We start from the raw sequence: 16,971 nt of genomic DNA on the forward strand, positions 1-16,971 counted from the left end.
GAGGACAGAAACTTTCTAAACATTCCTTTTTGATCGTAACACACACACACAACGTTATTAAAATGATAAGTGTATACACTGATTTTCAAGTGACATTGAGTCAAATGGTTCTAAAAAATTATATAGACACATACATATGTATGAACATAAATATATATACATATATAAATGATATATAAAGAGTCATTCATATCGACTAACAGATGGATTTGTTTGTTTCTTTGTAGTTAAGCCCAGAACTTCACAATGGGCAATCAGTGCCGTGCCCACTACGGGGTGAGAGTAAGCGTTTCATTAAGCTGAAGTGTCTGATAAAACGTCTAAGCTATGGATCTATATTTTCAAAATAACGAAATAAGCCGAATAACAATGTGTTTGTTTTAGAACAAAGCCGCAAAAGGCTATCTGTTGTGTTCACCACGAGGAATCGAAACCTGGATTTTGGTGTTGTAAGTCCGAAATTAATCGCTGTCCCACCGGAGGACGACATAAACAGTCATCACAGAAACAGTAAATGATCTCAGGGAAAGGCTTAAGAGAGAAAACAAATATTCAAATATATAGCACAGTTTAAAAATATTTAAAACAATAATGTATAGCACAGATTAAAAATATTTAAAAAATAATGTATAGGATAGATTAACTATATTTAAAACATTAATGTATTGAATGGTTTAACAATATTTAAAACAATAATATATAGTATATTTTGAGAATGTCTAGAACAGTGGTTCCCAACCAGGAGTGCGAGATAGCGTTCCAGGGGATGCGAGATAACATTTGTTTTGGCCTCCTTCACCTTTATTCTTAAATAAATAATTACTGTGAGGGGTGCGAGAACATTTTAAATTTTTTTAGGGGTGCGGAGCATAAAAAAGGTTGGGAACCACTGGTCTAGAATAATAAGCTATAACATGTTTTAACACGTCATCCGTGTCTTCATGTTAACTTGTTACAATAGTTACCTAAAAAAGGTTGGAAACCACTGGTCTAGAATAATAAGCTATAACATGTTTTAACACGTCATCCGTGTCTTCATGTTAACTTGTTACAATAGTTACCTTGAGTCGTATATTGGTTATTGATGATAAAGCTATTTTAGAACTATACTGACCGGAACCACAAGCACAGCATGCGCTGAACCCAAGAGTGAAACACAATGACAAAACTAGCAAGCCACATGATGTTGTGGACAGGATGCGAAATTTTGAAGCTAACTTCAAACTGTATACACTAGATTCTTAAAAACAACGAAGGTTCTGTTTACGTCTTATTTATATTTACATAAACACCTTCATTTTGTTTTATGGCAAAAAAAACCCAACGAAAACGTGATTTTGTTTAGCTAGATAGATAAAATTAACATCCATGTTTCTTCGTCATTTAGTGTCACAGCCTGCAATCCAATACATTTATCATTAGAAGCCGTTTTATCACAGCATTATACCACCAGAGAACTACTTTATCAAAGCATCATAAACCAAAGGATTATTTTATCAGAGTATCATAACACCAGAGAACTACTTTATCAGAGCATCATACCACCATAAAACTACTTTATCAGAATATAATACCGCCAGAGGACTTCTTTATCAAAGCATCATACATCAGAGGATTATTTTATCAGAACATCACACCACCAGAAATCTACTTTATCAGAATATAATACCGCCAGAGGATTTCTTTATCAGAGCATCATACTAGTAGAAAACTACTTTATTAAAGCCTCATACCACCAGAAAATTACTTTATCAAAGCATCATCATGCTACTGGAGGACTACTTTATCACAGCATCATACCATCAGAGGGCCATGAAAGGACTGTCTTATCCGACTAATTTAGTGAGAAATGATCTATCAAAACATCGTGATTGGCTAAGAACTCTCCTAATATGAAGCGTCATGATCAGTTAAAAATTGCTCTAACAGTTTCATATGTTCAGTTAGAAATTTGTTGTAAGAGTACTGTCAAATGAAGTGATAAAGATACTGAGAATATATGTGTGTGTGTGTAATATACTGCCATAAATTGTTAAGTTAGTTTAATGAAGATAAATAGAAAGTTTAAGTTCAACGTAGTAGTACAAAAAACAAAGTTAATTCAACCATCGTGAACGCATGTTTGATGTCAATGGATTTCTGTAAACAACGGACACGAAGAATGTTGCATTTTAAGAGATTTAAACAAAACATTTATTCAATTTCTATATACGCGTCATACGTAAGGTGTTGCTCACTATATCGAAATTCTTAAAACATTACAGAGAAAATACAATTGCTCGAGGTAATTGTAAGAAAAGTAAAAATATTCTTTGGGCTGATGCTACAATTTCCCGTCTAGTTTTTACAAGGTGAGCCACCAAAATGCGGTTATTATGTAATTTAAAAACAAAAAGGTTCTCAGGCTAACAACTGGTTAACGAAATTTGAGGTTGATTTTGCGCATGCGCAAGATCCGAATTAGTGGCTTACTGGAAGACAAATGGTTTTTTTCTTTCTCCCAACTTATCGCTCCCTGGTGTGCGAGAGGTTAATAACGAAGTGGCGATCCTTTCGTACGTCGAGCAGTTGACCCTAGCAGCTAGTTAATCATTCTTTAACATTTCAAGCTACTGCAATAGTTGATCCATTTGTTCAGTTATTCTATATAAACCCACACGATTGGGAACTCTATATATATTTTATCTAATTACGGGGAGAGTTGTTTCTTGTTAAGCTTGAGGCTGTATAATGGGCCATCCATGCTGTGCCCACCGCGGGGACCAAATCCGAATTTTATTGCTATAAGCCCTCAAGCTTACCCTGAGCCAACAGGGGGCTGGCTGGGAATGAGAGATTCTGCAAGTAAGGCACAGAAGTTAATGCTGTTATTTATGTTTACTCAAAATGCTATGAATTTGAGACATATAAAACAGGTTTTTGGGATATGGTGGGCAATAAGGTAATTAAACCCTGACAAAAGGGTTTTTTTTTAAAGAATATTCGGAACATTATCAAAGGATAAACTAGGTTGTTATGGAATTAATATTTTGTATGATATACGAAAATTTTAAAATTTGTACAGTTTTCCGTGTGTTTTTAAAATTTGTACAGTTTTCCGTGTGTTTTTCCTTATTTACAAGTTACCCCCTCAGAATTACGTGTTGAATAAAACTAAAATAATGTGTATATTTATTTCTTATTAGGCTTATCTAAAATCTAATTTCCCTGTTATGGTTCCATATTGTTTTACTACGCATTTTCACGCCATGTTTTACAGAAGTCCTTGAGCTATCTGTGGTCACTGATACAGCGTCCCCACTATCCCAAAATGAGGGGCGCATTTTTACGGCAACGGGTTCAACCCTGAAGCCTGCAGCTCAGCCCTTTACTTGTATTTTGTTCAGTATTAGAACAAATAACACGATTTTAAAGTATTTCCATTCTTATGCCCAAATCTCTGTAACAAAAACAAAACAAATTCTACCAAGACTAGAATTTATTTTAGAGGGATTCAATCACACCTGGAGTAAGTTACGTATTTAAGACTGAAATATTAAGTACAATGTAATTACTATGGGCAGGCTTCACTGAACTGCATGGTACTCTTCCAGTGATTTAGTAACCACATAATAAATTTATTATGAATTAAAATTATTTTAATTTTACTAACACGAATTTATTCATGTGTGAAGCATTAGATCATACACTGTCGAAAATTTTAAAGACGTCCAAGAGAAAGAAATATCTCGGAGAAATATGAGAAAAAAAAATCTAAGAATAACTTTAGAAAGAAAAGAAGATTACACTGTGTAACAAAATTTTTACTGTTTCTTGTTCCTGGGTAAAAAGTGTTATTTCCAAATTGCTTATGCCTAAAGTAAATGTAAAAGATCTATTTTTCACTTCAAACTTTGCTTTCGTGACCTGGGAGCGTATAATGAAAACATGATGGGAGACTATATTTGGGGCCTAATACGTGAAAGTGATTTACATTACAATCGCAAATCTCGAAAAACTACTCACTTCTAAACATTTTTGTATAACTTTAGTATATTTATATTAAATTTATACATATATTTATATGTAAATCTTGATTCATATGTTGTTTTATTCACACCTTATGAAAATGAAAATGTGAAAATTTGCCTGTTTTTACATAGAAATTAGGTTAATTTCTAAATTTCATTATCTAGGTCACAAAATCAAAGTTTGAAGAGAATAATGGCCATTTTCTGCACTTTTACAACATAAGAAATTAAGAAATAACACATTACTATCCAGGAACAAAATATGTGTTACATAGTGTTATATATGTATCCCAGAGAAACTAATATATATAAACTAAAAATATATTCCACAAATATTTAAGAAAAATCGTCTAAAAATATGTCTCAGATAAATTAAAAAAAAAACAATATTTAAAGTAAAAATATACATCCAAGAGAAAGTTATGAAAAAAAAATCCCTTTAATATGAAAGGATGTTCCATAGAAACCTTGGGGGAAAAGATTACCTACAAAAAAACGTATATTCCAAGTAACTTTAAGAAAATAATTCTCTGGAGTAAAAACATATCATAGAGAAATTTGAAGGAAGGATTCTCTTAGATAATAATAATAAAAAAAGATATCTCATTGAAAGTTAGCAAAAAAATCTTTAAGGTAAAATAATAACCAAGGAAAATTAACTAGAAACTATCTAAAGTAAAATACTCTGAAATAAATTTGAAATGAAATTCTGTGAAGAAAAAAGATATCTCAGATATACGTGAGAAATAATTATCTAATGTAAAAAAAAAAATGATACAAAAATTGAAGAAAAACTCTCTAAGGCAGAAACAAAATCAATCGTATCGGAGAGAAATTTAAGGAGAACTTCTCTAAATGAAAAGGATATCGCTGAAACAATCAAGAAAAAACATACTATAAAATAAAAACGACACCCTGAGTCATTTAATTAGACATTTTCTAAAGAAAAAGGATATCCTACAGGAATTTAAGAAAATGTTTCTAAAGTAAAAAAAAAGAAAAGGAAAGTCCCATATATTTGAGAAAAACTCTCTCCGATAAAAATATATACCATACAAAATAAATTTACAAAAATATATTCTACATTAAAAGATAATAATCTTGAAAAATGTAAGGGAACATTCCTCTAAAAGCGCTCGAAAGTAAAAGGATATCCAAGATAAATTTAGGAGAAAAAACTCTTTTGGTGTAAGAAAAATTTAACAAACAAATATCCCAATCAAAATCGATAGCTCAGAGAAATTCAAGAGAAAAAAAAATAGTTATATGAAGTAACTGGTTCCGCATGAAAAGTTTTATGAGAAATTCTCCAACTTAAGTAAATCTCTTCTTTGTAGAGAAACTTAAAGCAAAATATCCCAAATTAAATGACAAATTTCAGGATTTTTTACTTTTCTAAATTAAAAAATGATGTTCTATCCAAGTTTCAGGAAGTTCTTTATGTAGATTAAATTTCTAAAACAGACACGTCATAAAAATTTCAAAAACAACATCATTTGAAGTAGAACAGATGTCCGAGAGAAATTTGTGAAGAAAATAATATAAAGTGGGAAAAAGACACATTCCAGAGAAAATTACCAAAATAATCCCTATAGCAAAAAGAAAGAAAAAAAATACATTCGTTAAAAATGTAAAAAGAAACAATTATTTTAAGAGCAAAAATATATTCCCTTTCACAGTTGCACATCCGACAGTGGCAAAGCATCTCAGAAGCTGCTATGTCTGAAGTACATGGCCCGGCATGGCCAGGTGGGTTAAGGCGTTAGACTCCTAATCTGAGGATCGCGTTTTCGAATCCCCGTCGCACCAAAAATGCTCGCCCTTTCAGCCGTAGGGTCATTATAATGTGACGGTCAATCCCAGTATTCGTTGGTAAAAGAGTAGACCAAGAGTTAGGGGTAGGTGGTGATGACTAGCTGCCTTCCCTCTAGTCTTAACACTGCTAAATCTACCGCAGGTAAACCTCGAGTAGCTTTGCGCTAAATTAGAAAATAACAAAAAAACAATCTGAAGTAGAAATGAAACAATTCTGTAGACATAAATTTTGTACGCCACGTAGTAGTCGTTTGGTGCATGAATAGTGCACGAAAGAGGCGAGATGCTACAGGTTTAACTATGTTTGTTTTGTTTTCGTTTCTTAGGATAATGAATCAAGAAACGGAATGTATATCGAAACATTTGTTTTAATGACATGATTTATAGACGAAATATTTAGGGAACCATTACCAAGACTGAAAGAAATAACTTGAGTAGTTGTTATTGTAGATCTCCCGGTAGGGCAGTGATAAATTTAAGGACTTACAACATTACAATCCGGGGTTCGATTTTCCACGATGTAGTCGACACATGGTACCTTTATCACTATCACTCCTAGAACTATCCAATTACTTGAATGTTGAATGAAAGCAAGAATGTGTAAGAGATTGTTAGTTTATATAAAGAACTTGACGCACTGCTGTGCTTCCACGTGTCACCGGCTCGCTGTAATTGACTGTTGACCTGATTTGTCAGATAAGGAGGGCATGAAGTTGACCTAGGTAACTGAAGGAGATACTCACCTTTGATAGACTATGCAGGAACATTAGAAGCAAGGCAGCAACTGGGCAAAACCTGCAACATAAAACAAAGAAATCAGGGTGTGAAATCTGAGACGTCATCTAATACTTCTCTGACTAGTCATCAGTAGCTCATAAAACTGTAAACCAAAAACAAAACTATTTTTCAAACGTTGAAGCTATTTTACAACCCTCAGATTACTGACTTACTTTATACCATTCACTAACAGTTAGGTTAAATTACTGACTTAGTTTTATATCACTCACTACCAATGAAGTTAAATTACCGATTATATTTACACTACTCACTGTCAAATGAGGTCATATTATCGATTTATTTTTATACCATTCACTGCTAGGGCGGTTCACATATTGCCTCATTTTATGTGCTAGCCTAATGCAGTACTGAGTTTAAAAGTAACACAAATTTCAGTGAAATTACTGGTCTACATCTCTCATTTCCTATGTGAAATACATAGGTTATCCAAGTAGCGATTAGTAAGTTTAACTGTTTGTATGCTTTGTTTTTGAATTTTTCAAAGCTACACGAGGACTATCTGCGCTAGTCGTCCCTAACTTAATAGCGTAAAACCAGAGTGAAGGTAGTTACCACTTACCTCCAACTCTCAGGCTACTCTTTTTACCAACGAATAATAAGATTGACCGACACACTATAACGTTCCCACGGTTGAAAGGGCATGTTCAGTGTGACGGGAAATAGAACCCACGACCCTCAGATTAGGAGTCAAGAGCCCTAACCACCTGGCCATTGATGTTATTCTGTCTTTAGATATTTTTTTAAGTACATTAGATGATACGGCCTCATCGTAATTCTAGGGTTAAGTGTAAACCTATAATTTTATGGTTAAGTATAAATCTATAATTCTAGGGTTAAGTATAATGATAAATGCATAAAATTCAAAGATGACCAGAAAATATGCATTGGATTACACACCTCTAACATACACTACAGTAATGACCTACTTGCAATACCAAAAGATCGCAGCTCATCATGCCCCCTCCCCCACTTCAACCAGTGGCTAAATCGTAAATCTGAAGTTTATAACGCTAAAAATCTGGTTTCGATACCGGTTGTGGATACAGCAAAAAATAGTCTGTTGTGAAACTTTTTTTTTCGTGCTTAACTACAAACACAGTTTATCATGACTTCTATTTTTCTGGCAAATTATCTAAAAAAAAAGCTGAAACAATAATAAAATATAGATATAAATGTTTTCCTGTTATCATAACCTTCATTAGATTATTTCTCTATCTGGGTTTTGAGTCCATTTTTGTATTAAGCTATGTTTGTTTCTATGGAATTTAGAGTTTTTATATTCAGTTTGTTTGTTTGTATCGGTTTCGAGTCCGTTTTTATATCCAGTTTGTTTGTCTCTATGGGTTTCGAGTCCATTTTTATATTCAATTTGTTTCTATGGTTTCAAGTCCGTTTTTATATTCAGTTTGTCGGTTTCTATGGTTTCGAGTCCGTTTTTATATTCAATTTGTTTGTTTCTATGGTTTCGAGTCTGTTTTCATATTTAGTTTGTTTCTATGGTTTCGAGTCTGTTTCTATGTTCAATTTGTTTGTTTTTATGGGTTTCGAGTCCGTTTCTATATTCAGTTTGTTTGTTTTTATGGTTTTAAGTCCGTTTTCATATTCAGTCTGTTTGTTTCATTGGATTTCGAGTCCATTTTTATATTCAGTTTGTTAGTTTCATTGGGTTTCATGTCTGTTTTTATATTTAGCTTTGTCGGTTTCTATGGTTTCGAGTCCGTTTTTATATTCAATTTGTTTGTTTCTATGGTTTCGAGTCCGTTTTTATATTCAGCTTGTTTGTTTCTATGGGTTTCGAGTCCATTTTTATATTCAGCTTGTTTGTTTCTATGGTTTCAAGTCAGTTTGTTTGTTTCACTGGGATTCGAGTCTGTTTTTATACTCTGTTTCTATGGTTTCAAGTCTGTTTTCATATTTAGTTTATTTCTATGGTTTCGAGTCCGCTTATATATTCAGTTTGTAGGTTTTTATGGTTTCGAATCTGTTTTAATATTCAGTTTGTTTCTATGGGTTTCGAGTCCGTTTATATATTCAGTTTGTAGGTTTCTATGGTTTCGAGTCTGTTTCTATATTCAGTTTGTTTCTATGGGTTTCGAGTCCATTTTTTATATTCAATTTTTTTGTTTCTATGGGTTACGAGTCCGTTTTGATATTCAATTTTTTGTTTCTATGGGTTCCGAGTCCGTTTTTATATTCAGTTTGTTTGTTGCTATGGGTTTCGAGTCCGTTTTTATATTCAGTTTCTTTCTGCCCCTCCCCCAGTGGCACCGCTCTATATCTACGAACTTACAACACTTGAAACTGGGTTTTGATACCCGTGACGGGCAGAGCACAGATAGTCTATTGTATAGCTTTATACTCAACTACCAAAAAGTCTCTTTCTATGGAGTTTAGAGTCTGTTTTTATACACACTTTACCATTATATGAAGCCTATTGTTTTTTTCTTTTTGGTTTGCTGGCCCAAGCTGGACTAATAAGCCTTGAGTAGGCGAAACTGTAATCCATAGCAGAGGATAAAGCCTATGAAAAAATGCATTAGGCCTCTACGTCATAGATTATCTTTTCAATTTCACCCCAAGTAAATGTATTAATACTTTATTTCTTTGTATTTGTGATTTTGCATAAAGTTAGAGAAAAATTATTTGCACAAAGCCATCTCTGATTTTTAACGAGTGATAGCAGCTGGTTAACAGTACCCATCACCACTTCTTTGATACTCCTGGCTAATGGATAAACGAATTTTAACCGCTATTCTTACAACGCACCAGTGGCCTAAACTGCAAAACGGGCGTTGTTGTTCCTCATAAGGAAGTTTGATGCAACTCGATTTAGAAATAGCATGAAAGTTTTAAGCACAAAATAAGTATAGTTGGGACTGTAATTCTCATTCCGATAGGACAGATGTAATTCTACTCTAAAAATTCGGGGTACGATTCCCCGCGGCGGATACAGTAGATGGCTCAATGGGCTTTGCTTAAAAATAGACGAGATAAATAAAAATATTTATTTATGCAGTATAATTAATTATATGACAAATTATTTAACCTCACTTTCTTGAGGTTAATCAAAAGTTCGTTGAAAGTATGAGGTTTAAGCATGATTGAAGCATAGATACCACTTTTGTAAAATCAATATTAATAAGCTATAATACCTGTAGTTTTTAATTATGTTTTCAGTTTTGTTAAATTGTGATTTATTCTGTTGTTGTTACACGCAGAACTATGCAATAGTCTATCTATACAAAATTCGCCGTTGATATCGTAATCCGATTTCTAGCGTCATAAGTTGTCAGACGTACCGCTCGCTTAACCACTAGGACGCGCTGTAATAAGCTAATGGGTATATTTTAACAGTTGTCAAGTAATAGTTATCATTTGAGTTTTTTTTGTTGTTGTTTTTTTTAAACTGATAGTGAACTTAGAATGAAGGCTGATAAAGTGTGTGTTTCTTATAGCAAAGCCACATCGGGCTTTCTGCTGTGCCCACCGGGGGAATCGAGCCCCAGATTTTAGCGTTGTAAATCCAAAACTTATCAGTGTTTCAGTGGGAGACACGCTGATAAAGCAGTTGAAAGATTAGTAATTAACAAAATGAGGTTTTCCATTTAAAAATCCTAAGATTAGATTTTTCTTTTATACTGAAATCTCATTAAAATTTTCATTTTACAGCAGCCCTGGCGAACCTTGGACCTAAACACTTGTTAATTTGCTTTTTGGATATTCTCGTATAACTACATAATGCCTACATGCTCTAGCTGTCGGTAATTTAATCTCGTAAATCAGAAGATTGAAGCTAATAAATAGTATCCACCACCAACTTTTGAGCTGCTCTAACCAAATAGAGGAGTTATATTGTCAGTTTTATAATAAAAAGAGCGGAGTGAGATTTTGGAGTAATGGGACGCTAACCAAGGATCCTTATATTCATATTACGAAACGCTAACCAATACCCTTCCCAATGGTTAAATTCAGTTCATATTACCATCGTAGATTCCACGCTCTGGAGAAAGTACGCAAACCATAAACAGTGTTCAGCTTTTTGCTGATCACTGTGCCCATGCGCAGTAGCTATGACATAACAAGTATTATCCGTCACAATTAGATTTACTTAACAAGAGGTTGCGAAAACGTAGCTCACCATCTACTTATCATACATGTATAATAAATTCTTCTGCCTGAAGCATTACTGGCATAAATCATTTAAATTATGTGGAAGTTAATTTCACAACTACTTCTTCTCATGACAATGAGAAGGTAAATTGGCATGTGAAACTGTTAACACTCACAACTCCAGAGATTCACTTCGCTTCCATACAATGAAAAACTGATGTTGAATCAAAACACTTTCTAATGACGAATTTTATTTTCAAGTGCTCTAACTGACTGGCTGCCACATTCTTCCCTCTTTCACAAACGGTGTTTGTCCTCGAGCCAATTTTCCTCCAGCATTTTAATACCTGAATATATCAAGATTTATTCTCTCGTAACGATGAATAAATATTCGTACTCTTAACACTCCTACAAAAAGACGTTTCTAGTCCTGATTTCTCCAAGCCCGTTCCCCTGGCTGTGGTTTCGCTAGATAGTAGATAGGGACAGTGGGAATCTCGTTAATCCATTCATTAATGGATTTAAATGGCAATTTAATTTAAATACAAAATTATTAGCCTAATATTAATAACCTTTCAAGTTGCTCTGGGGCCTATTAGGCCCCACTTTTCGTAGGAGTGTTAACAAATGTGCCAAAGTTAAGACCGTACCTTCTGCTAACTGAATACGCTCTTTTTAAGTACTCGAGTTATTCAGCTAGGACAAGATATACTTTTATTTGTCCAATGGAAATATTACCACTCATAAAATAAGAGAGTACACGTTTTTATCGTTTCTTTATTGTACAAATTAATCTTTTGTAATTCTAAAAACTAAAAGTACTTACTAGAATACTTAAAAGTACGTTAAAAAAACTCCGCAGTCGCCAAAAAAAGAACCCCAAAACACCGAAGAATAATAAAGTACCCACTCATACATGCGAGAAAGTTTCTATCGCACAGACCTCAAGTACGTCATAACTGGTTCTTCTACTACAGCCAACATTTAAAAGAATACACTATGCTGGCAAAAGTAAATCATGATAAGATTCTCTATATTACACCATGTATAAGCAGGTTTTTCTTGTTCTCACTGTTTACTGAGACATGACATTTTTTTCTTTGCTACCTTTGGAATTGTGTAACTGTTTATCTTACACACGATTGGTGACATACACATAATTACTGTTAAGCGTACATTGTCCTCGGTTTCCATGTTTGTTTGTTTGTTTTTTACACTTATTTACCACCACGAAATAGTGACTAAGTTTACAAATACTGCAAGTTTATTTCTATAATTATTTTTCTCTTATGGATCACGTTAAACTCACAACAACATGTCATTCTTTTTAAATACATGTACTTTTTAGTAAATGTAGTGTATTATGATTAACGTGACATCACTAAACTTTGTGTTATAAATTGCTCAACAGATGGAACTACTAAGAAAGTAGTAATCATCCACCTTTTCACACAGAATGTTTGTGGAAAATTGCCTAGAATCCGTATGGTGTCACATTTTTAAGAGCCATAATATAGCATTGACCACTACTTTTCTTTGTGTTTTATATTATTTTTATTGTTTTATTATTATGAATCTTTATCCTTTGGAATTACAAAAGAGCAGGTATGCAAAAGCTATCTTTGAATATGTAAAAGTCCTCCTGGTGGGTCAGCAGTAAGTTTACGGACTTATAATGCTATAATTCGAGGCTTGATTCTCCGCTTTTATAGAAAACAGAAAGTCCATTATGTAGCTTTGCACTAAAACAAACAAACTATGAAGATATTTAAAAGTCTCCCAATGGGGTAACGGTAAATTCACAGCCTTACAAACACTAAAATCCGAAATCGACTCCCTGTGGTAGACAGGGACAAGAAACCCTTTCTGTGCCTTTTCACTAAGGTAAACAAACAAATTATTTAAAAGTGGATTCCAATGGGTGATTTTAATTAAACAATTAATATCTGTTATTCACACAATCAACAAAAATACATTTCCTATCTTAATACAGCCTCATAAGTCTGCTTTACAAGGCACGTGTTAGAAGAACCAATAAGCATGAGTGTGAAAAAGAAACCCAATAAGCCATATTAATCCGTGAATTACCATAAAACCAACCTGTTTCTTTACCCGACTTTTCTTAATTATGTTCATGCTTGTACATATGTTTATTTAGAGCAAAACCACATTTAGCTATCTGCCGTTCTCAGACAAGCAAATCAAAAACCAGATCTTAGTATTGTAACTTCAGAGACTAAGAACTGTCCCATCAGAAGACTTCTAAATTATTTATCCATCTTGTTTTGTTTTGTTTTAATTTATTGGGTAAAATACACCCTGTTCTTTCTGTATTTATTGTATAGAATACATCCTATTTTTGTATATTTATTGTGTAGAATACATCCTGTTCTTTCTTATTTATTGTATAGAATACATCCTGTTTTTGTAAATTTATTGTGTAGAATACATCCTGTTTTTGTGTATTTATTGTGTATAATACATCCTGTTTTTGTAAATTTATTATGTAGAATACATCCTGTTTTTTGTGTGAAATACATTGTTTTTGTATATTTATGTAAAATACGTCCTGTTATTTGTGTATTTATTGTGTAGATTACATCTTATTTTTCTCTGATCTTCTTTCTTTAAAAAAAACGGCTTAAAAAGCGTGCGACTTAATGAAACAAGTGCCGTGAGTTATATTCAATAATATAAAAAAGATTAATTTTTTTTCCCTTTTAAACCAGTCATTTCGAAACAGATTTAATATGACGAAACCACGCTTCTAGAACTATTTCTATTATTTCCATTACAATAACGTCCAACAAACTCTTGGGCTGTTCTTTAGTCACCACAGTAATGATATTTGACAATTGCAATCCCCAAATGTGAAAAACGTTTTTACGGCAAAGGGACGCGAACCACGAACCTTAGAGTTCACAGTAAGGGTACGCCTGGACCAAGCCTGACACAGTAATTAGCTAGATTCGTTGAGAATTATCACAACGAGCCTCCTAATTTTATTTCTGAAGAACTATTTAATTTTTATTTTCATTTAAGAAAGAATCAGTATATAGGGGAAGAACAACTGAAATAGTAATCAGATTGAATAACGAAAAGTCTTTGATATTTCAAAAAACATGCTCGTATTATTTTTCTTACTTACATCATGAAACAGACGTGTTCAGAGCTTCAGTCTTTAATACATTGAAAGCAAATGTTCAAATTGTTTATTTTTTGCCTTTAAGCACAAAAATATATATTGGACCGTTTGTGCTGTGCCCACCGCTGGTATCGAAACGTGATTTTTAGTGTCATAAAACTCAAACTTGCTGCTGAGCCACTTGAAAAGAAATATAAATTTGTTTCAATATATTTTCTTTCCTTCTACTAGGAGACCATGTAACAAAGAGGATTAGTCAGTTTGTTTGTAACTAAACACAAAGGAATACAATTGTCTGTCTGTGCTCTGTCTCTAAAGGTATCAAAACCCGGTTTCTGGCGGTGCGAAACGGCAGACATACCAATGTGACACTGGGATTGAAGAAATAGGAAACATTAGCATGTTTCTCAGTGAAAATTGAAATACTTAGGTATGTAACAGGAGGCTGTCAAACTGAATTTAAAAAGTTCCTGTTAAAGTATTATTTTTAACTATTTAAATGTTTTCTTAGATCTGTTAAATTACTGTTTTGTTAGACGTTTTAGTGAACTATTCTTTTTAAAGCTCCTGTTAAAGTACTGTTTCTTACAAGTTCTGTTAGCGTATTATCTTCCTGAGATAAGTAATAAGAGCTTCCAAAAATGGAAGTGAAAGATTTTCTTTTGTTCTACAAGTAAATTTGAAACTCACCTATTGTGGACTCAAGAATTTGTGAAGTTTTGAAACTTGAAAAAAAAATCGTGATAGTTTTCATTTTTGTTTGATATTTGAAAGTCAGTCATGCAAGTATAATCAACGATCCTTGCAGCCATAACAAACTTCTGAATGTTTTTATGAGTATTACAAACCTGCCTTACAAATTATGATAAATGTATAGAACATACAAAAAGAGAAGTAAATCAATCCCACCAGATGGAAGGAGGAGATTTGTTGTTTTTTGTTTTTTTAATTTCGTACAAAGCTACACGAGGGCTATCTACGCTAGCCGTCCATAATTTAGCAGCGTAAGACTAGAGGGAAGGCAGCGAGTCATCACCACCCACCGCCAGCTCTTGGGATACTCTTTTACCAACTAATAGTGGGATTGACCGTCACATTATAGCGCCCCCACGGCTGAAAGGGCAAGCATGTTTGGTGTGACGGGGATTCGAACCCGCGACCCTCGGATTACGAGTCGAGTGCCTTAACCACCTTGCCGTGCCGGGTGAAGGGGGTATATCGACACCCAAGAAAATCTCTGTGCCGGAAGAAGACTTCTTCAACCACTTAAAATTCAGTGAAGGTTACAAAACTTACAAGTCATACACTGTTATAAAATACGACTTAACAGTCATTGACTAATATTGTTATTCAATAATATACATCTGGCGGCTAACAATTGGAAAGGTGTGGTCTTTATTTTCGAACAGCTCTAAACGATTTTAAAAAAAATGAGATTTGGGATTCAAACCAGGTAGTTGGAGAATAATATGAAATGAATATGATAATACCAAGTGTGAGTTGTAGACGCTTCGTAGCATGAAAGACTATTCATCTAGAACAAAAATTTCAGTTCTCTGATCAAAAATTCCAAGATGATGCAATTTGCAAAGCATAATCCATTCCATATTATCACCACCACAAGTAACACCATGCAATTCACGGAAAAAAACTCTTTGCTTTGAAGTCTGGAGACATCTTGGAATGGTTAGTGAAAGCGTTATGTCGAAGCGTTGTACATTTGTAATAAAGTTTATTTCACCATTAAATCAAACCATCTCCAGACTTTATTTCCTTAAGTTTTGGTTCTTCATAATCAAAGGTAAACTCTTCATTTGCCTACCTTCAGTATTAAGTTTCACCATTTATATATGAAACTGACTCAAGACTCCTCCATACAATTGCAAATACTCCTCTGATAGTTGGTTTTATTTGGAGCAATTCGGTGCCAAGTATTTTTGATAGAGAAGCATAGCTTGTGTATTTAATCCTTTTCGAAGACCCTACAGGTCTTTACATTAATGGAGAACATACTGCATAAGCATCACAGATGGCGCCCTAATCGTAGTAATGTGGTAGTACATTCACTATGAAATCCTTTACTGAAGTAATTTATGGTACTTTCAGCACATTGTCTCCCGATAGGATATTTTTGACAAGCCCGGATGTTTTCTAGGTGTAGTTTTAACGCATTCTATGCGATGTTGAATAGTCTCGTTGCAAATATTTGATTTCTTTTTTCTTACACTTTAATTAAGATATGTTAAGGCTCTTGGAATCTTGCGATAACATCTACACTACTAATCAACCAGTTTCGTGTATTATAAACCAGCTGCCGTACTCGTCTCATGGGTGGAATTTATGTAAATTCACGATTAATGAAATGTTATCTTAGAACATGAAAAGTTGCTTCACTTTTACGTATGGCCCGGCATGGATAGGTGGTTCGGGTGATCGACTCGTAAGCTTAGGGTTACGGATTCGAATTCCCTTCACACCAAACATGTTCGTCCTTTCAGACATGGGAGCGTTATAGAGTCACGATCAATCTCACTGTTAGTTGGTAAAAGAGTTGGTGGTGGGTATTAATGACTAGCTCCCTTCCCTCTAGTCTTACACTGCTAAATTAGGGACGACTAGCGCAGATAGCCTTCGTGTAACTTTGCGCGGAATTCAAACCAAACCAAACCCGTCCATGTTATTACAAAAAAAAACCACCAATAAAAACAGCAAAATATAAAATGTGAAACTGCAAATTTGTAAGTATCTCTGCATAGGCCTTACAAACCTTCATACCAAATCTAATGAAGATATATCAATAAAAAGTGAAGTAATGGTGGTAAAACTTAAAATTAGCATGTATCCCCCATGCACCTAATGAACCTCCATACCAATTTTGATGAAGATCCATCCTCCCCCCACGAAGTAGATACATGGACATACAACAGTCAGTACTAATATTTTTATATAGACAAGTACTTACATAAACAGACAACAGATAGTACTGTTACATTTATATAGATAAGTAGTTACATAGACATAAAAGTCACTACTGTTATATTTATATAGATACGTAGTTACATTGATATACAACAGACAGTAGTGTTATATTTA

General features: G+C 33.7%; 1 protein-coding gene across 5 annotated transcripts in view; it reads right to left on the reverse strand.

The window, feature by feature from the left end:
* Positions 1–16,971, reverse strand: part of LOC143257391 (uncharacterized) — a 144,034-nt gene that overhangs the window by 67,029 nt on the left and 60,034 nt on the right. For all 5 annotated transcript variants that reach the window (XM_076515982.1, XM_076515981.1, XM_076515984.1 and 2 more), the window contains exon 2: positions 6,569–6,620. In XM_076515982.1, coding sequence (XP_076372097.1) covers positions 6,569–6,592 — 24 coding nt within the window. In that variant the 5' untranslated portion in view covers positions 6,593–6,620. The remainder of the gene's footprint in view (positions 1–6,568; positions 6,621–16,971) is intronic.

The sequence above is a fragment of the Tachypleus tridentatus genome, chromosome 7, assembly GCF_004210375.1.
Source record: "Tachypleus tridentatus isolate NWPU-2018 chromosome 7, ASM421037v1, whole genome shotgun sequence".
Taxonomy (NCBI): domain Eukaryota; kingdom Metazoa; phylum Arthropoda; class Merostomata; order Xiphosura; family Limulidae; genus Tachypleus; species Tachypleus tridentatus.